This window comes from Paramisgurnus dabryanus, chromosome 23, assembly GCF_030506205.2.
Source record: "Paramisgurnus dabryanus chromosome 23, PD_genome_1.1, whole genome shotgun sequence".
NCBI lineage: Eukaryota > Metazoa > Chordata > Actinopteri > Cypriniformes > Cobitidae > Paramisgurnus > Paramisgurnus dabryanus.
In genome coordinates, this window is record NC_133359.1 from 18,964,571 (window position 1) to 18,986,565 (window position 21,995).

Here is a 21,995-nt window from a genome sequence, read left to right on the forward strand (position 1 = left end):
ACGAGATTTTGTCCGTTGCTATATCCCTTCTAGCCACAACCAATTTCTTACCCTTTATGAAGCCCACCATATTCAGATCACATGATCAGCCGAACACTACTAATTTTGTCTCTGGCAAGTCAAAGTAAAACGTTGCAGATTCATAAATGTGTTATAGTATTATTTTAGATTCTTGGCAGGTACAAACAGGACTACAGCGAATGGTATCAACAAAAAACCCAAAATTGAATTAAAACATGCCCCCAAAACATTTCTGCCTGACCAAAACTCATTTCTAACTCTTACCTGCAGGTCAGTCTGGCTTCTGTGTCCCAGAGCGAACTGGCAGTCCTGTGGCTTGACGGATAGAAAAGTGGGCCTGCCGTCAAAGGGCAGCACCCAGGAGCCGTTGGCACTGCGGAAAGGTAGGTGCCCGCTGGGAGAGACGGCTCCAGTGTCGGTGAGCTCCAGAACTGAGTCTTTGATGTGGCTGATGATCTGATGGTTCTCCTCCAGGAGCTGCTCGAGCTGTTCGATGCGGTTCTGTAACACCGAGATCTGGCTCTGAAAAACCAGAGATGGAAGGAGGGGTCATCTATCTACAGGTACCACCACGGGCCTACAGCAGTAAAGCTGACCTGATCACTATAGAGGAGACGGCACACAGGATGATAAATCTGATCTGCAACGCACCTTTTACCAACAAACTGTAATGTGACATTTTCTAAAGGATATGTACACATTTCTGCCACAATGATGAGGGATGTGGGTGTTGGTTGCCATGGTGTAGCTATGTTTTATGGACGAAACCCAAATTTTTAATGTAAATCCAATTGCATAGACAAGTGAAAGAATGCCTGTCTACAACAAGCTTGAGGTATCATTCATATCTCAGATATATGAATCATACCACATACCATACATTTTTGTATATCAAAATATTCCTGTCTTCCTGAAACGGACTGATTTTGTGCAAAGCTCATCGATCTGAAAAGCGCCGTGTCCCTGATTGGCCGGCTAATCTGTATGTTGTGATTGACCTGAAAACCTTTGACGTCAGCCAGAAATGTGGCGCTCCTTACCATGTTTGAAAGATTTGGTCACAATACAATGCTAACAGGACTTAACTTACAGGCTGTGAGTCCGAAGCGGGAGGAATTATGATAATGCCGGTCTTCGACACGAATCCCAGAAAGTAAACTGTTGCCTACAATCCGTGTGTTTGTTGTAGTCAAAAAAAAAGAGATTTAGGTTGGAGACGATAACTTGCGTCATCGTTTACTTTGGGGTTTATACCTTTTGCATATCGTTAACATGTACTAATACACACTTACACACCAAAGGAAATGTAAAATCGTGAATCGGAAGATGAGTGCTTTTTAACCCTTTCTTCTAACAGTGTATTTCCCCAAAGGCTTACAACACACGGCAAAAATGACTTTCTTACTTAGTATTGTTGTCTTGTTTTTTTTTGTACAAATACATTAAAATTCTTAACCTTAGATGTGTTTTCTTAATTAGTAAAATTACCCAAGAAAAAAATCTAGTTTTAGACAAAAAAAAAATACAATTTAACTAAATGTGTGCTTAAAACAAGCAAAAATATCTGCCAATGGGGTTTGAAAAAAAAAATCTTGAAATAAGTTTACTTTTTTTTTAAATGCTTAATTCAAGAAAAATGTTGTCACCCAATTGGCAGATATTTTTGCTTGTTTTAAGCACAAATTCACTTAAATTGTGTATTTTTTGTCTAAGAACTTGACCAATTTTCTTAGGCCATTTCGCTCATGAAGAAAATACATCTTGATTTAAGAATATCTAGATATTGTACTGAAAACAAGATATAAATACTAAGTAAGAAAGTCATTTTTTGCAGTGTACGTACATCACTGTGAACTACATCCCATAATGGAAAGCATTTCTAAAACAACACCAGTACACCACCATTCCTAATCATTAGTTGTTGTTGTTGTTGTTTTAATTTACCAAAGACATTGGTTTGCAAAACAAAAAGCCAATGCTCACAGCAAGAGATCTTCTCTAGTTAATTTAGAAATTAATTAGCTAAAGTCAGCCAGAAACAAAAAAAAAACACCTAAGGCTTTGATAAATGGAGCCATTCAAACAAACCCACACAGCAACACCACAGCAAAAAATGCAATCCAGGGAAAAAGGGAATTCATAGGAGAACAATCTATTTAAGAAACACAATGGTCAGCTTACCCTCGGAAAATTTCCTCCGTTCTGTCTCCTCGCCGGATCGTGCTGGACTCTGTCCAGCATCAGATAGAGAGAGAAGACGGCCACACAGAAGATGGCCCCTCCGCAGACGGTCACCTGCTTCTTCAGTTTCATCCTTCTCCGCTTATCTGGCCGATGTTAATGCTGAGGGCAGGGGAAGCAAAAAAGGAAAGAATTTACATTTGCAGTCTTCTCTCTGACTGACAGAAAAGTTTGACCCGAAAAGTGCCTAAAAAATGTCAAGGGCTTGTTTAAAGTCCACCCCATAGAGCTCTGTATTCTAGAACAGGGGCTCGTGGGATTGGTGTGTGTATACACAGGGGGCACTGATCAGCAAGATCCGACCCACGGTCTGTGAACCGCAACCGAACTACAGCCAATTCCAGCCTCTTTCAAAGTGCCCCTTGTCCTCCAGCATTTAAACCCGAGGGGACGGCGAAAGAAAGAGGAAAGAAAAGAACAACACAGGTTCAAAACAGCGGGAACCCAGACAGAGAATCTACTGTCCCTCCGGCATAGCCTTTATGTGTGTGCGTGCATAGGCATCATTTACAATGGGGTGTTAGTGACATGCCCAATTTCATCGCCCATACTATAAAATAGCTTGTGGCAAGAACTACATTATATCTTCAAGTAAATAGGTATCTACATTTATGCATTTGGCACATGCGACTTACTGTGTATTCATGTTATGGTCAACAGTTTATTGGGTTTGAACCCAAGACTTTGCATCTACCAATTGAGCTGCTGTTGTTGTACAGGAATTTTAATTAGCTTGTATTATAACAGCAGGTGATCTAGTTTTTGAATGTCATATTAAATGTTTTGCCGAGTTGTCATAAGGGTCAGCAAGCAACAGGGGCAACTTTTTCATTTTTGGCTTTTTCACAGCCAGGTATCATTGCAGAAAATCACATGCAACAGCTGTTGCCGTGCGTACTTTGCATGCGTATGTCATGCATGCGCAGCCCAGGAGATGCATTGCATTTTGTCGTAATGCGTATGTGTTGAACGTCTACGTTTATGTATGAGTCAAACTATGCTTTGCATTCGACCGTAAGCGTACAAGTAAAAACAGACTATACTTCGGGCTTTAGTTGACTGCATGTTTGATAGTCATTGAAAGAGTATATATCACTTTATTATGTTATAATCTATTTATAAGCACAATAAAACTTGCAATAATCTATATATAATAATTTCCCAGTTTTTCCAAATTTTTTCGTCTTCGTCATCTATATAAATAGTGCTATATAAATAAGATAAAACATAAAATAAAATTTCATATACAGCAAATGGGTGATTCTCATGAAATCCAGATTAAGAAGGTGTCCAGCATCAGAATTTTTAAAAAGCTCTTGAAGCCAATTTTTTTTGCACATATAAGATTAAGGTCTGAATTTACTATAACCATTATTTTTAGAGGATTTAAAAAATATTTTTCCAATAGAATTATTTACATTTTTTTAGATTATCATTATCAAAAATTATCATTACCGCAACATGATATTACATTAAATATATGCATTTACAAACTCATGTTTCAGTAATGAGAACTAAAAAGTTGTATGGTACTATGACAAATTTTTTTTTTACTTTTATCTGAAGAGAAAAAATAAGAACTGCTTACCTGGTAACCATCTTGAGTGTCACAGTCAATTGTTTGTCTCCAACTATTTTTTTTTTAATATTAGTTCCTTGAGGGCTTAAACGATGATTGAAAATTGTTGCGGAGGATGAGAAAATTGGTCTTGGACACATTTGTATTCCTTATTATTGTCTCTACATTTACTAATGATCACCAAATACCACATGTGTCTTAACTTTAAATGTTTATAGTATAACATGCACTGAAGCTTTTTATATTAAGATTTTTTAATTATAAATTTTCCATGTCAAAGAACCCAAATCCAGTCATGGACACGTTGCTGCGGTAATGAAAATTTTCCCCTTAAATGTGGAAAAACAACCAAATTGGTTTGTATGATGCCATTTGAAATTATGTGCAAAATAGTACATGAAGAGATGTTTGTAACTCTATGCTTTTTATTTTGATAGCATTTACTTTTATTATCAACATTTTTCATGACACCTCGTAAGTCTAATTTCACGAGAATCACTCAAATTTGTTTTCATAAATGACAGATAGTACCCAAGGTTGCCACTGAACCGACGAAACTTACAAGTTGCATTTATTCACCTACAAAATGATATATAAAATTATGAAATGAAACATCACAAATAAAGTGGAGATAATGAAGATAATGACTTAAATAGCAACTTAATGTGATAATGTTCAGATGATTTTGGGGCAATTCAGCTTGAAAATGAACAATAATACACTAAATTAGATGTAATAATTGTAAAATATTTGTTAAACACTTAATGAATATGCATGTATACACACCTCTTTACTACTCTGTGTGCATGTGTGTGTGTGTGTGTGTGTGTGTGTGTGTGTGTGTGTGTGTGTGTGTGTGTGTGTGTGTGTGTGTGTGTGTGTGTGTGTGTGTGTCACTCACAGGGCTGCACGTAGACCTTCACAAAGCAATGCTTGCTCCTGTATGAGTTGGCCCAGGATCCATTGCATGAATGCAGGTCTTCACCAAGCAGGAAAAAAGAACAGGACCTGAATGAGATCAGTCGAGTTTAGTACGTCTCCTCTTTCTCAAGCGATTTTTTTCTTTACGATCCAGCTTGGCTGAGAGGCCTTCTCAGGCATTGGTGATACAGATTTGCTTGTGCACTTGCGTTCCACTGTCCTTCTGTGGCAATATTGTATCAAACATAAAAAACAAAGTCTTGACCATTAACATCTGAAAGCCAAGCACGAACAACACGTCCCCTCTCTGCAACCAAGGACGATCGACCTTGAGTCTGAATGGATTTGGTTCGTAAAGTTGTCCTACAATAAAAGACTATTCAGGTAGCCAATTCTGCCAAGTTTGACAGTTCAAGGTGGCGTCCCGCATAGGAGATACGAAAAGCAAATGAACTCGGAGCAGCGTGACCTGTATTTGCTAGTAAATTCAAGCAGGTGTACTTTTCTCGTCTCGCAAATCTAATATGAAGGTAATCCGGTTAGCTTCGAGTCAGGCAGTGTCTTAGCTCCCTCCAGAAGGATTTGGGATTAGGATCTTTGCTCCAACACTGGTAGATTGAACTAAGAAGCTACATTGAACTGAGAAGGCTACAGAAAAATTGCATAAACAGCTCTTGAAGGATGATTTTTATAAAAGCATAATGTTGGTATAGGTCTTTGTTTGGTGTGTTATATTTTCAAGCTCCAACGTCCGCAGCAAACCAGAAATGTAGAGTCAAGCACCTGCGAAAACAAACACGTTAGGAGAAATCTGATAACAACACATAACAAATCATCACATGCAGTTATTAAAGTGTTCATTCAAAACCATAACAGCATTAATAGCACAGAAACCAACATAATTCCAGGACAACATGCAATATTTTCACTGCATCTTGTGTTGTCTGTGTAGCAACATGATCCTCCTGAACGTTGTTTGGTTTCACCGGGTACAAGCTGTATATGGTTGAAATGACAATAAAGCTACTCTGACTCTCTGTGAAAACAAAGTACAGATTTTTTTTAGAGATTTTTTTATTATTCTGGTTAGATCTAAACTGCATTTTGTTGCCTTGTACTTGTCTAAATGTCAAAATATGTGTTTGACGCATCATGTGAACTTATGTGCATCACCCGTCATGTCAAAATATGTGTTCGGCGCGTCATGTCAAAATATGTGTTTGGCGTGTGTAAACTTACATGTCAAAATTATAAAATGCCTCTGAAATCGATTCAGAATCTATTCTGTGTTTCATGCACAGCTTGTGCTTATACTGCGGCATTTGGCCAGTAGGAAGTCCTTCTCAATCTAAAATCATTATGAGTCGGAGTAGTTTATAACGTGCATTTAAAAAAGCAACACTCGTTAAACAAACTCATTCAAAATATTCTTTATTATCATGAAAATACCTGAAACAATTTGAAGAACAGCGATATAAATATTCCTATAGACATTTCCTGGAATAGCGTTTGTAATGATACTTTTTCTGTGGCACAAAGGGAGTTTCTGCACAAGAGCGCCCCCTGGCTTTGGGATATGCCGGGATTTCACCGTAATTCGTTAAAATTCATTCATTGAGAAAACGCACATTTACACGATTAATCTTTGCAGCCCTAGATGCAACGAACACATATTTTGAATTTGCGCCCCTCGGAAGAGGAGTCATCGGCCGCCACTGCTGATAACCGATTATTAGAGGTGATATCTGCCGATAGTTAATACCAATACCGATACTTTTATGCTTTCTTTAAAACTGATAATTAATGTCACAATTTTGTAAGAAATGCAAATAAAACCTTTGTTTTCTCTATTTCAACAACAAGTAACTGGTCTTAGTAATAAACAAACCTGTTAGTCAAATTAACAATCTAAACTCACATGAACTAAATTCTAAAAATATTAAATTATTTAGGGGCTGTCCACACGGAGACGCGTATCACTGCATACGTATAAATTTGTTATCGTATTGGTGTATCATCCACACGGATCCGGCGTTTTGGGAGACTGAATCCGCTATTTTTTGAAACCGGGTCCTAAAGTGGATAAATCTGAAACCGACACCCTTGCGGTTTCGTCTGTACAGCCAATCCGTATATTTTGTGAAGCGAAAACGTCATCACATCACGTGTCGGAAGCGTCACACGTAACAGCAACAACAATAACGGCGGATTACGTGATTGTGTTTGTGCTACAGAAGCTACTAAAGCCTACTAGCTTTATTACAGCAAAATCTATTGCTTCTATGCAATTGTGGTGACCAACAAGCGATAATGGACAACACCATACGTTGGTTATGCGCATGCTCAAAGTCTTCTTCTCCGTGTATAGTGTATATCTGTGGCAGAATTACAGCGCCCCATACTGGTCCGGCATATATACTACACCGCTTTCAGTCGGTTTCAGTGGTTTCGTGTTTACGGATTATTTTTTTAGAGCAAGGAAAAAAAATGATCGGATAGGGAATGCACCGGCTTCGTGTGGATATAGCCTTAATAACATTTAGTTAATTACTATCAACACTGACTGAACTTTAAGCCGGTGATGTTTCTTAACCCTTCTGTTACATACAGCAGTTTGATGCACTTCCTGCCCTCTTTTGCCTTACGGGAACAATCTGATTATGTGAAAAATTGCAGATTAACTGTTATTGGCCGATACATGGCCGATTCAATTACATGGCTAAAGCTGTTACTTGTAAATTTAAAGCATGTTTTTTATTAAGTACTTGGTATCGGTATCGGCAAGTACTGAAATGCAAGTACTCGTACCCGTACTCCAAAAAAGTGGTATCGGCGCATCCCTAATTGTTTACAATATGAAGAGCTAAATCTTGTCAGTCCCTAGCAGTCACAGTTAGGGCCAATGCCAACAAACTACCAAATATATTTGTCTATCAGTAACTGTGAAAACAGTCAAAAAGCTTAACTGACTGATCAAATTTAAAGAAATTATAATATTGCTACGATGATACCTAGTAGCAGCTATAAAGTCCCAAAGACATTGAACTTAACATCCTAACGTGACTCCATATGTATAAAACAATGGCCTGTGTTCTCGTTCAGAAAAATGACCAGGACTCGTCAAACCACACATGAAAACATTAATATACATATTTATTCTTAAAACCGACTTTTCCTATCCCTACAGTTTGTTGCAATTGGCATATAAATAACCCACTGCAAGGCTTAGCCTATATCGGCACATGCAGGTAAGTTACTAACGTTAGCGTTATATCGACTATTTTACCGCCTTACGGACAATACTACTCAAAATATGAGCTTACATACAGGTAAAATAACGTTATATACACATTCAGCATCTAAACACATAGGGTCTCTTCCATTCTCTGTTAATATAACGTTATCCCCGATCCCTCCGACGCGATCAAGCTTCAACAAACACATTACTTTCGTTTAAAATGATTATACTACACTTCTAGTGCGTTTGCAACGACTGACCTGTAAGTAGCGTCTGCTTTTAAATGCGAAAGTGGTCACAAGACATCAAATATTTACCCGCTACATTCTCCTGAAAGACGTCTGTTATCCTGTGCTAGAGCTTGAGACTGACGCAAGGCATTCTGGGATGTGGAGTTTTTCTTTGGGATGAATCGCGCTGTTTTCTGATTGGTTGGAATATTGTGAGGGTTATTAAATGTCAAACTGTGCAAATCTACCGACCAGATTATTTATAAATACGGGCCAGCTGAGGGTAATTGTCACGCGGGGAACTTAATAAGAAAATGTCAATGATATCCTCAAAATTAAAATTCCAATAATAATAGCATTGTTTGTAATGGTTCTTGGGTAAACACGAGAATATATTAAAACCACACTCATATGCATACAAAGGTGGTTTTTGTGTGTTTTTAAAATAGTGCTTTCAGTCCAGGAAAGGTTATCCCATTAAACACCTGGGTATATGTTCATAACTGACAGCTTCCTGTTTTGTGGATCAAGCATTCCCAGTCTTCCCTACAGGTTATTTTGTGGTTCCCTCGGGGTTTTACATTTGAAACCCTGATGACAACAATCTTCACACTTCACTGAGTGTTTTGTCTTCTTCAATGATTGAGAAATACTACACCAGGAGACAGACACATTTCTTTCTGAGTGAATCCTGGAGAGCCTTAAGTCCTTAAAAGCGTTAAAAGTTGTGGGTTCAATTCCCAGGGAACACATTGATAAAATGTATATCTTCTTGGGCAAAAGCATCTATTAAATGCATCAATGTAAATGATTAGTCCATTTTGTATTTATATGTCTTGTTTTTACCAAATTTGTTTAAAGCAATTAAACTATAAAATGCAATAACGTTAAGTCATACATGACTATATGAATTTAACATTTACAGTTTTTTGGACAACAAATATTCTCAATATAGACGAAGACTACCACCTGAAATCATTATTATCGTCGTTAAATCAAAATGAAAATAACCTCTACCAGAAAAGGAAAAATATTCACTCTATCTTTTATCATCCTGTAACACTAACGGAATCCTAAATAATTGGTGAAGCTGGACCTTGTTGTACTTATATGGTCAAGCGTTGCATGAAAAAGAGGCGTGATTTATGACGCACTTATGACGCGCTTCATGAATATTAATAACGCCGTGCGACGTTCAACCAATAGGATTCGTCAGCGTCGACTTCGCTCACCAAGACCAGGAAGCAAGCAACCAGGCAGAACTGTCCAGAAGGGAGTGAACAGATCTCGTACAGATACAAATATCTCGCAAACGTTAAAAGATTTAAAATACGCAAATAGAGTTTTGGCTGCATTTTATCCTGAAGTAAAAACGAAGACGCAAAAGGTGAGATAATCAGCACGACAAAAATCGATCTCAATCCAACTCTAACGTTACTATCATGGTTATGTGGAGTGATGTGTAGTGTTGCTTCAAAAAGTACCTGTTTGTTTGTACTACTAACTGATTGTTATGGATGTTTAGATGTCCCAGGACTCCTCTGAATTGAGAGAGGAAGGGAACAGTTATTTTAAGGCGGGTGATGTGCAAAACGCTCTCAGCTGCTATACAAAAGCTTTAAAGATCAGTGATGGACAGTCTGACAGTGGTGTTTTGTACCGCAACCGTGCTGCATGTTATCTCAAACTAGAGGACTTTAACAAAGCAGAGGCAGATGCAACCAAAGGTAAGAAGTTATTACATTTTTATGCACGTGAGTATTCACTGTTTATGTAAACTGTAAACATCCATTCCTAATCCCATGATTGGTTATGTTGGGATAGTTGTCAATCATCCGTCTGTGTTGTGTTTTCTTCTCTCAAGCCTTGGATGTTGACCCGGGTGACATTAAGGCCCGGTTCCGTCGAGCACAGGCTCTGCAGAAGCTCGCACGGTTGGACCAGGCGTTTCTGGATGCTCAGAAATGTGCACAGCTGGAGCCAAAAAATAAAGCTTTTCAAGATCTGCTTAGACAGTTAGGAGCACAGATCCAGCAGAAGGTGGGTTAATAATGATGTTATTAAACCTTAGTATCATTCAGACTTACAGTTCAGGTTTTTATGAATTTGTGGGCAGAAAGAAAGCATTTTTAGTACTGCATGATGCTGCATTTACATTATGCATTTATCTAAAGTAACATGCAGTGCAATACAAGGTTTTAAAGTACATTTTATCAGATGTGTGTTCCCTGGGGTCTAATGGCAACGACCTACACCAACATCTTGCAGAAGACTTTGGCACAAGCAATCCCCACTCACATTTTCTTAAAGGAGACATATCATGAAAATCTGACTTTTTTCATTGTTTAAGTGCTATAATTGGGTTCCCAGTGCTTCTATTAACCTAGTAAATATGATAAAGATCAACCCAGTAACTTTGTTTCGGTAAACCATTCTTTGCAAATATGTGAAAAAGTAGGTCATTGAAATTTGGCTCCCCTTGTGATGTCAGAAGGGGAGCTTAATATAATAATACCATCCCTTTATCTGCACTATCCAACCACAAAACTGCCATTTAGTGCAGAGAGAGAAAACAATTGACAATTGAGTTTTAATTTCAACAAACCACTATTATGGCGATCAGTGTTTGCATTTCACCAGCTCATTTGCATTTAAGATGTCACGCGCAAAAATTGCACATTTTTGCTCACACAATCACAAAGTGGAATTTTTTACATGTTATAATAAATTATCTATATGGTATTTTGAGCTAAGACTTTACCAGGGTACCCGCGGAGTCTTAAAAGTCTTGAAAAAGTATTGAATTTCATTTTCCCATATTAAGGCCTTAAAAGGTATTGAATTTCACCTCAAAGTCTTGAATTTTTCACGGAGGTCTTAATTTTTCAAATGATCAATAGATTTATATGCTGTTAATTCAGACACAAAACTCGCGTGCGCACAAACCACGCGCGTGCGATAGATACGAGCGCAGAACACTATCCATGTTCGGAAAAGCATTTTAGCGAGTGCGCAGAACACTATTCTCGCGTGTTCACAGAACACTAATTGCGCGCTGAAAAACGTCCTCCCGAGAGCGCACCTCTGTTCAAAGTCACGCGAGCAAAGTAAAAAGTTAAGTAAAAAGGCTGGGATGAGCGCTCGCTCGACTTTCTCTATGCGCTCACAGGTGCACCACACGCACTTGCTCGATCAAGATGACTTTGGGACTGTGGGGGCGGGACAATGACGGGTGCCCTCGCACCTGTGATCGGTTGTTTGATTTAATCAGTGACACACACAATCTTCTGTTTCACAATCTGTCTCTAGTAAATCTAGGTAGAGAAGACACGTTTTAATATGATCATTATGTCGGAGAAGGTCATTTATATGTTAAACAATAGTCTTGTGTGATCCATGCAATAATAAGCTGCAAACAATAACGCAAATTTGAAAGCTATTATATATTTTGTTTACTGTTTAATTAGATATCATCTTGCAATATATACTATAGGCTACATATTTACATTGTCACACTAAGTTAGCATTAGAAAACTTTAGTATGGTCCTGTATAAAGATTAACAGAAAATATTAACAGAAATATATAAATATATGAGCTTGTGTCCAGTTTTTTGTTTGGTGCAGTGAACAAATCTCGTCTTTTATGGTCAAAATAGCATAACATTTTAATATGTTGTTGTGTTTGAGCGTTTTTTGTTTCATTTTCCATAATATGGTTAATTTTGTTTGTCGGTATTGTTTTGGTTCAGAGCATTACTGATGAGTGTTATTAGATGTTGTTATTATCTTAACTATATTAAACGGCAAAAAATGTTATACCTTAAAATTGGTGTTATTGTTTGGTTTGCAGCTTATTTCATGGATCAAACAAGGCTATTGTTTTAACATAAATTACCTTCTCCGACATAATGGTCATATTAAAATGTGGCGGGCTTCACAAGATAAAGAGGAGGGCTGCATGTGGCCCCTGGCCCTCCAGTTGCCCATCCCTGATTGAGAGATTTTCAAATTTACAATAAATGTACATTTAAATCTATTTGATTGTTGGTTTTGATTGTTGGGTAAAGATAAGTGTTAGGCCATTTGGGCCTTGGACTCAGCCTTTCAGAGGCATGTTGTCATGAATGTTCAAACACTTGTAAATATTAATTATTTGAGGTATATTACATTATTTAAAATGATTTATTCTACCCGAATGGGTGCGATGTAGGTATTAAATTTCATTTGAAGTGGTATTAAAAAGGTCTTAAAAAGCCTTGAATTTAGGTTTGACAATCCTGGGGGTACCCTGTTTACCTACTTTCCTGGGATACCATAGATTTATTTCACATCTTAGCAATGTCTTGTGAAAGTGAAATGTCCCCTTAACCCATTTTTCAGGTGTTTAATGTGTGCCTTATTTTGATTGGTTGATCAGTCCATTCCAGTGGACATAGGATCTGAAGGGGTTAAGAAAATATAGAAATTTAGTTTTGGTCTCATTTGCAATACCCTAACCGTAGCCCACCAGAGCACCCTGCATAAATTGCAGTTTGTTTACATTCAGATTGATTTGTTTATGTGTTGTAGGCAGCACAGATGTCCACCACAGACTCACGAGTCCAACAAATGTTCAATCTCCTAATGGATAACTCGGCGCAGGCTTCAGATAAACAAAAGGTTTGCAAGAAACCTAACCGTGCTAAGACTGTAAGTGTTTTTATACAGTTAGCAATTTCTTAATTTTTATCATCTTTCATTCAGGCCGCTCAAAATCTGGTGGTGCTCTCGCGGGAGGATGCAGGTGCTGAGCAGATCTTCAGGAACGATGGAGTTAAACTTCTCCAGAAACTTCTAGAGTCTCAGCAGGAGGAACTGGTTCTCTCTGCTCTCAGGACTCTGGTTGGTCTGTGTACCGGACACCAGTCAAGGGTAAATGCTCATCAGACATCAAATAATGAGCTATTTAATCTCATAAAATAAGTCAACAAGAGTAGTCATTTCAGAGATTCATCTTCTTTGTTTTTGTCTGAAGACCATGGCCATTGTGAATGAGCTTGGCATGGACAGCCTGTGTGGTGTCATGGGTTCTGGTGATTCTGCTGTGTCTCTTTCGGCGTGCCACCTGGTCCAGGTGATGTTTGAGGCCCTGACAGAAGGCATGAAGAAAGCGGTTCGAGGGAAGGATGAGGCCATACTGCCAGGTGAAAGAAAGTTTTAGCGACCTACTTAATGACAAGACAAAAAATAATTTCCAGGAGAGAATTTCAGATAACTTATTTTATTCACGAGGGTAGTTATATAAAGAGTAAATGAGAAATGAGAATTTTCAACCGTACAAACTTAAAATAGGTCTAACTTGAAAGGTGCTGTAATAATATGCATGACACCCCTAGATGTTATTTTTATACTGTCAGACAATCTCCTGTGACTGTTAACTGTTTTCTGCAGTCATAAACTAAACCATAAAATCTCAAAGATTTAAAGATGTTTTTCTATGCGTATTGCAGAACCCTCCCGTGAGCTGCGTTCAATGTTGCGTCATCTTATTGACATGCTGCCCGCATCCGGCGTGTCTGGACCGGGACGTGACAGCGCCATCAACCTGCTCGTCAAACAGGTGCCGAGAAAATCTCTGAAAAACCCAGACAACTCGCTCACCCTATGGGTCATCGATCAGGGTAATGACCAGAAACCTGTTCTCGTTGAGCACATTAGCCTTCAGTACATTTAAATGTGTGTGTGCGTGCATCAATTAACAAATTTATGCTTTAGGCATTTAAAGGGATAGTTTACAGAATTTTTTTATATTTTGTTTTAGACATGTATGAATTTGTGATAAACGCAAAGGAATATATTTTGAGTATTCTTTTTTCCAACTATGAAAGTGAATGGGGCTCATGATCGGTTTGGTTACAAACATTCCTCGAAATATCTTCCTTCGTGTTCATCAGAACAAAAAAATGTATGCAGGTTTGTAACAGCATGAGAGTGAGTAAATGATGACAGAATTTTCATTTTTGGGTGAACTATCCCTTTAAAGGTGCAGTGTGTACCTTTTAGGAGGATCTCTGGACAGAAATGCAATATAATATACATAATTATATTATAAGTGGTGTATAAAGACCTTTCATAATGAACTGTAATGTTTTTATTACCTTAGAATGAGACATTTTTATACACATACACTGCTGGTCCCCTTACATGGAAGCCACCATTTTGTGCCGCCATGTTTCTACAGAAGCCCTTAGCAGAGAATTTTTTTAAATAAGTTGTCTCAGACGATGACATGTTTGTCCTGTGGCGGCTACCGTAGCTTCTCTGTGTTTTTCAAAAGCAAGGAGTGACCCGTGGACTGAGACGTAGGTTGCAATTTGCAACCTCACCACTAGATGCAGCTAAAATTTACACACTGCACCTTTAAGCTACATTTACATTTCTATGCATTTGGCAGTTGCTTTTATTCAAATCGACTTACAGTGCATTACAAGCTATACATTTTATCAGTATTTGTGTTCCCTGGGATTCAAACCCATGACATATTGCAATGCTAACGTAAGGCTGTACAAGTTGTGCTACATGATAGCTACAGATCATTATATACAATATCATAATAAGGTTTCCTAAACTGCGACACAACAAAGTTTTGTCTTTGTGATTTATGTTTTTCTTTCTTTTAAGGCCTGAAGAAGATTTTGGAAGTAGCAGGGACGGTTCCTGAGATGGGAGATGGGCCAGCACTCACAGACAGCACACCCATGAGCTGCTCAGTTCTTCTTAATAAACTCTATGATGACCTAAAGAGTGAAAAGGAGAGAGAAAACTTCAGCAAGCTTTGTGAGGATTATGTACAGTAAGTGAAATCTCATAGATTTGCTTTTGAGAACCGGTTATAAACTGGAACGGAATGATTTTCATAGAAGGTTCCTTTAACCCTGGAGAACCCACGGGGTCAAATTTGGCTGCTGTTAATTGCTGCTACCCAAAATCTTGTTGGGTTCTCCATAGGGAACATATTATGTAAAATCCACTTTTACCATGTTCATGTGTCTGAGTATGAATGTGTGTTGGCAGTGTGAACTACTTTTTTTAATCTCTATTAAACCAAAGCAGTCACATTCGACATGCCGTTTTCATTCTCTATCAGTGTGATGTCACACCAATAAAGCCCCACCCACGGCCACTGACTGACAGTCCTGTATTACCATAGTTTCCACCCTCAGTGAGTTGTACGTTGTCAACCAAATCTCAATAGTAAGATACAATGGTCTCACAGACTGTATTCACAGAAATCAGATCTATTTTTAGCGCTTACTGTCTATTTTGTTAAAGGAGTGAGGAGCAGTAGCTCATTTGCATTTAAAGGTATACACACCCAAATAGAGGCATATTAGACATGCTATAATAAATTACATGCGGGGTATTTTGAGCTAAAACTTTACAGACACATTCTAGGCACACCTGAGACTTATTTCCCATACAGAATCCAGAATCTAATCGATCATGATATGATAGAAAATGTAACTTCATGTTTTGTGGTTCTTCTCACCATCCATCAACATTTTGTCTACAGGCATCACTTTGGCAGCTCAGGTATGGAGAGGAAACTACATGCCATACAAACTGTCTCAATCCTGCTGCAGGGTCCCAGCGATGTTGGTAATCGCACCCTGGAGCTCAGCGGTATCATGGATGCCGTAATTTCTCTCTGTGCGTCCGACAACATCACCCACCAGCAGGTGGCCGTAGAGGCGCTCATTCACGCCGCCGGCAAAGCCAAGAGGGCGTCGTTCATCACAGCTAATGGCGTCGCTCTACTGAAAGATCTTTATAAGAAAAGTGAAAATGATCGGATACGCGTGCGAGCGCTGGTGGTTAGTATGACATTTTTGAGTCACTTGATTTTATTGCATTCATCATTGTGTAAACTGACATATTTATGTGTTTTTTTAAGGGGCTATGCAAACTTGGCTCAGCTGGAGGCACCGATTTTAGTATGAAGCAGTTCGCTGAGGGTTCGACGCTTAAACTCGCCAAGCAGTGCAGGAAGTATGTTTCGTATTATTAGTTAGATGCACATGGCAGAACTTAGTACATATGAACTGTTTATCTTACCTTGTAATAGTAATGTTTGCTAAGGCCAGGAATGCTAAACATTTTAGCCTGGTGATAAAATTATTGATTGGCATTACACTGCAAAAAATGATTTTCAAGGAAAAAATTCTTAGTATTTTTGTCTTGTTTTCAGTAAAAATATCTAAAAATGCTTAAATTAAGGTGCTTTTTCTTGATGGGCAAAACAACCCAAGAAAATAAGTCTAGTTTTTAGACCAAAAATAGCAAGCAAACAAGCAAAACAAATCTGCCAATGGGGTAAGCAAATTGTTCTTGAATTTTTGCTTGTTTTATGCACAAATCACTTAAATTTGATATTTTTGGTCTAAAAACTAGACTTATTTTTTTGGGTCGTTTGCTCATCAAGAAAAAGCATCCTAATTTAAAGGAACAGTATGTAGGATTGTGGCCAAAACTGGTATTGCAATCACAAAACTTGTGGCTAAAACTGGTACTGCAATCACACAACTGGTGGCCAATACACAAAATGACAACATAAACATCAGTTGAGGGCTGCAACTCCACTTTTTAAAAGACAATATCCTGGCCAGACCGCTGTTGTGAGTGATATAAGTATTTGAAATGAAAATGATTTCTTAATGTCTAGTGACATATCAGGGCCATTTTATGATTAATTGATATAAATTTCTTACATACTGTTCCTTTAAGTATTTTTAGATATTTTTACTGAAAACAAGCCAAAAATACTAAGAATTAAATCATTTTTGCAGTGTAAGTAATATATTTCTTTGTGCATATTCATTAAAAGTTGTTTCTGCATGTGTATGCATATCTAAATATGACTTCGTCAGATGCATAGATGCATCTTTAAATGCAAATGCAGCTGGGTCACTTCAGTATATCGTTTGTTTATTTCCCAGGTGGCTTTGCAATGAAGCGTTGCCCCCAAGTTCACGCCGCTGGGCCATCGAGGGTCTTGCCTATCTTACGCTGGACGCAGATGTGAAAGAAGACTTGGTGGAGGATAAGAAAGCTCTTCAAGCCATGTTTGAGCTTGCTAAGGTATCATTCACACATCTTTTAATGTTTTTGTCCAAACACACATGCCACACTTTCAATAATCTTCTCCTCATCTTTGCAGTCTGAGGACAAAACGGTGTTGTTTGCTGTCGGATCCACGTTGGTCAACTGCACCAACAGCTATGATGTGGAGAAGCCGGACCCTCAGATGGTCGAACTAGCTAAATACGCGAAACAGCACGTACCCGAGGAGCACCCAAAGGTAGAAATACAGTCGAAGTAAAGTGTTTGGAGTGTCTTTCTAAACTCATATGGGTTTCTTCTGGGTGATCTATTCCTTTAAAGTGTTTATGACATTATTTGATGTGTCTGTATGTAGGATGCCCAGTCTTTTGTAGAGAAGAGGGTGGTGAAGCTCCTGGAGGCTGGGGTTGTGTCAGCTTTGGTGTGTATGGTGAAGCACGAGAGTCCAGCCCTCACTGAAGCCTGCAGGGAATGTATCGCCAGGTATTTCACCTTTACCCCAATCACCTAAGCCTAATATTTACAACAAAGCACACCACATGTGACCCAGCCTGTGAAAATATAACTTTGATATTTTTTAATATTGAGTGAGTAAGGTCATGATAAAGATTGAAATCAATGTATGAAATGAAAGTTTAATCAGAATTAGATTACTTAAGATTGGATTTCACATATCTAAGGTCCTTACATGGTTAGGAAGTTTCAAACTAAAATGTCATTCGTTTGCTAACATTTTAGCCATGTGCTGGCATGGCTGCTTTCCCAAATTCAGATTAAGACCTAGATTCAGTTACTCTGTCAGGGGAGCTCCCTTGAAAAAGTATTTTTTTCAGATGCATTTTCTTTCTAACAGGGTTATTTTGGCTCTGGTGGAGAGACATGATGACAGGGGTTTAGTTGTAGCACAGGGCGGTGGAAAGGTAACCAAAACCACAATTAATCTGTTTTACATTATTCTTTTAAAACATTTATTTTTAAATTAATTTATTATTCATCTGTCAAACACAGGCTTTGTTGCCGCTAGTTTCTGAGAGCACAGATAAGGGCAAGATCAAAGCAGCACAAGCTCTTGCCAAGCTCACCATCACATCCAATCCTGAGATCGCCTTCCCTGGCGAGAGGGTATGGTTTTATATCAAAGCTATATCACAGTGGACAAGTATGAAAATATCCATGTTACCGTTTGTTCAATGTGTTAATTTTTCTGTGTGTCTGTAGGTCTACGAGGTAGTTAGACCACTGGTCAGTCTGCTGGCGCTTGACTGTACGATGCTGCAGAACTTCGAGGCTTTGATGGCCCTCACCAACCTGGCTGGCATCAGTGAGAGACTCAGGTTAGCTGCAGTCCTGTTCACTTAAAACATTAACTCCTAGTCTTCTACCATTTTAGTTATGTCATTTGTGCTCCATCTTCCACAGGCAGAAGATAATTAAGGAGAAAGCAGTGCCCAAAATAGAGGGGTATATGTTTGAAGAGCACGATATGGTTCGTGCCGCAGCCACTGAATGTATGTGTAATCTGGCCTTGAGCACTGAGGTATGTTATAGCATGCATCACACTTCAGCATTGACATTTATTGGTAATTTAGTGTGGTAGCTCATCCAAATATGTTCATTTTGAAAAAAAAAATTAAGTGTCCTCTATGAGAATGGAGATATATCATATAATGTGTTTTTCACTGTGCACTTCTATTGGATGCTTATTTTTATCTATTAGGTTCAGAAACTTTACCAGGTTAAAGACAGTGACCGTCTCAAGTTGCTGGTCCTTTATAGTGGTGAAGATGATGAGCGCCTGAGGAAGGCTGCATCAGGCACGCTGGCCGTGCTGACCGGAGACATCCCCGAGCTCTGCTCACGTATTCCTGAAACGGTAAGTGACTAGTCATAAGAGTAAAATAGTTATAATTAATCTACTTGCATGTAATAGATAAACACATCAGTATACTGTACATTATAATAGTAGGGGAGAGTGGGGCACAACCTAATGCTTTTTGGTTTTGGCTCAATCATTCAAAAAATATTTGAGTTTGATTAATTATATTTTTACACAAGCAACACACACATCTCTGCTACAAATTACCATTTGAAGTTTGTTTCTAGTACTTACCATTCGTGACAGAAGTGCAAACGTTACACCTTACCCCATAGGTGGGGTTAATTGTAACAGGTAGGGGGTTAGTTGTAACACTTGCTAAAAATTAAGTTTGCAGACAAATATTTCAATACTGTTTTGTGTATATACTTGAAGTGGATATTGTTTATATATCTGCCTGTAATAGACAGGTATCCACTCTGTATTCCTTCATCCAGCCCTTTTCTAACAATAGTTCAATTATAAATGAATACAAATGTTTAAATATGTGAGAAAAAGCAGCACAATTATGACAAAACATTTTTTTATATGTGACGCAGTCTGTAATAACCATACTACAGTTTCAAAATCTAATTCTGAGATAATGAGCATCAAAGTCTGATTTTAGACATTCATTTCATTATGATTTCAATCTTTGAGGTGAGCGTATTCAATCAATATTAAAGATATGAACCAAAATAAATTTGTCACTCGATTTTTGATAAGACAGGCACATTTATTTTGTTGGCAGCCAGCAATCATTTGTGTGTAGCCTATTTAAAACAACGGCAATAATTACAATAACGTTAGCGGTTTTAATATCGTAAGTGCTGAGGGGTTAGTTGTAACACAGCGTTACAGTTAACCCTGCTGGGTCAAAATATTTTCAATCTCACCAAAAAAGTTGCTAAGAGCTGCAGACATATTTCAAAACAATGCTATGTTTTAGTCAACAAGACACTGATTAATATGACATAGCATTGAATTTGGTATCTTACACACTCAACCCAGAAACCAAAAAAAAAAACATATGATGAAAAAATTTATTACATGCCACCAAAACACTCGTTCATCAAGAACTCTCTGGAAAAACATTACACATTTCCAATAATTTGCAGGGGATACTCTTTTGGCAGCGTGAAAAAATACCGGAAAACCAAAACGCTCAACCTTGTGCAACAATGTAAACAGCCTGTGTTACAACTAACCCCACGTTAGTTTTTGCCCCGCGCACCCCTATGCAATAATAGCCTTTTTAATAAAATATGAATAATAAACAATGCCGTTTAAAGAGCTCAAATTAGCAAATCCTCATTTGCTGTTGATAAAAGAAGTAGTTGATATTTATCGATGGGGCAATTGAAGCGTACATAAGACAAAAAAGCTCTGAATTATGGCACACTCTCCACCAAAGACATCTTCATTCAACATCTCTCTCATCCTCTGCAGACCAGCCACTGGTTAGAGATTTTTCAAGCTTTGTTGCTGAGTGAAAGTGTGGATCTGAGGCATCGTGGGGTGGTAATCATAATGAACATGATGCAGGCCGACAAAAGTCTCGCGGAGAAACTGATGGAGAGTGAAGCGCTGGAGATCCTCTCTGTCCTGGCTAAATCAGAAGACCCCACACAGGCCCCTGTCTGCAAAGCCGCCCAGCGCTGCCTGGATCTGGCTATTGAGTACGGCCTCATATGCAGCAACGAGGGATGAAATAACAGCAACTCTGAATATTTACAACTCGGATAGGACTTGGTGGCACAATATACCAAGAGGTAGTCTTAAAGGCACACATTTCGTACAGTTTAAAGAGACCAAATATTGTTTCAGTCACCTGCTTTCCATTACTTGCACTCAAAAAATGATTTTTAAATATTTTTGCATTCCAAAATATGAATTATTCTTCATAAATGTAGAGCTCTTTGTGTTTTAGGGCAACACAGTATTGATATTTATGCATTGATTTGATACCACTTCACCATTTATGTTTACGTGTTTCATTACTGATTGTAAAATGAGATATTTTGGTTTTATATAAACACTAATTTTGTTTGAAATGTGGTCTTCTTTTTATTATTATTATTTGTTTACTTCCAAAAATAATACATTTTAATTATGGCTATTACAATATAATTGAGTTGTTGAATCTTTTAAAAGAAGCTTTACAAATGGGAATTTGTATTTCTTTATTATTCTTAAACGTTATAATTTTGCCCTCTTTTTAAAATATTTTATAATATAATTCATAGGCTTAGTTTTGTCTTTTAAAACAACAAAGCATGGTTAAAAAATATTTTGTGAAGTAATGACTTCAAAGTACCGCGAGAGCGTTTCTAAAAATCATACGGAGGAATCTGGTTTCGAATTGCTCTCGCGGTACTTCGACGTCATCAGCCTGTTGGTTCTTGCGGCGCCGTATTAAGTCGAACATATCTGTTGTTTCATTAAGACAGAGGTGTTTTTGTTGTTTGTTTGTTTGTTTTAGAGAAAAGTAGCGAAGCCGATTAAAAGGAAAATACGCAAAAACTACAAATCGCGAAAAATGCTACGTGTCCTTTCGCTTTCCGTACCGACTCTCCGTCTGACCAATCAGCGACGTTCAAAACGTTCTCTTTCAGACACGTGTAGCGCTGCATAGACATCATATAGGTAGACGCCCTATCGACAGCTACTGCCTACTGACGCGGTCGAGCCGTGGGGCCGCCATCTTAGATCGGTCACCCGCTCCACTCAGTGTAATCTGTATGACAGGTGGAATGAGCTATCAGCGCATTTAATTAATCATATCTCACTGAATACCGAACTGATTTTCA

The 21,995-nt window shown here is 38.2% G+C and overlaps 2 protein-coding genes across 5 annotated transcripts in view; one reads left to right on the forward strand and one right to left on the reverse strand.

Moving 5' to 3' along the window:
* The window catches only part of man2a2 (mannosidase, alpha, class 2A, member 2), a 33,426-nt gene extending 24,924 nt beyond the window's left edge, over window positions 1–8,502 (reverse strand). Inside the window, exons 1-4 of one of the 4 annotated variants that reach the window (XM_065297659.2) lie at window positions 8,261–8,502; window positions 4,743–5,545; window positions 2,203–2,364; window positions 286–543 (exon numbers count right to left, since the gene is read on the reverse strand). In XM_065297659.2, the coding sequence (XP_065153731.2) occupies window positions 286–543; window positions 2,203–2,334 (390 nt within the window). In that variant the 5' untranslated portion in view covers window positions 2,335–2,364; window positions 4,743–5,545; window positions 8,261–8,502. The remainder of the gene's footprint in view (window positions 1–285; window positions 544–2,202; window positions 2,365–4,742; window positions 5,546–8,260) is intronic. The other 3 variants (XM_065297658.2, XM_065297656.2, XM_065297655.2) reach the window with 3 other exon arrangements.
* Window positions 8,503–9,448: 946 nt separating this feature from the next.
* Window positions 9,449–21,241, forward strand: unc45a (unc-45 myosin chaperone A). The gene is made up of 19 exons (XM_065297660.2): window positions 9,449–9,617; window positions 9,756–9,957; window positions 10,095–10,270; window positions 12,801–12,890; window positions 12,975–13,142; window positions 13,246–13,414; window positions 13,721–13,891; window positions 14,892–15,063; window positions 15,784–16,084; window positions 16,165–16,259; window positions 17,207–17,348; window positions 17,428–17,568; window positions 17,686–17,813; window positions 18,184–18,250; window positions 18,339–18,452; window positions 18,549–18,664; window positions 18,750–18,867; window positions 19,048–19,203; window positions 20,635–21,241. Exons 2-19 carry the CDS (start codon window positions 9,756–9,758, stop codon window positions 20,893–20,895), a joined length of 2,787 nt encoding a protein of 928 aa, XP_065153732.2. The 5' UTR covers window positions 9,449–9,617; the 3' UTR covers window positions 20,896–21,241.
* Window positions 21,242–21,995: the final 754 nt, after the last annotated feature.

Excerpts from the sequence above, each read along its gene's own strand:
- unc45a (XM_065297660.2), top strand. The coding sequence starts at position 9,756 with ATGTCCCAGGACTCCTCTGAATTGAGAGAGGAAGGGAACAGTTATTTT. Across the intron at positions 17,569-17,685 it reads TACCCGAGGAGCACCCAAAG|GATGCCCAGTCTTTTGTAGA; the intron begins GTAGAAATACAG and ends GTCTGTATGTAG. Across the intron at positions 18,868-19,047 it reads ATCTGGCCTTGAGCACTGAG|GTTCAGAAACTTTACCAGGT; the intron begins GTATGTTATAGC and ends TTTATCTATTAG.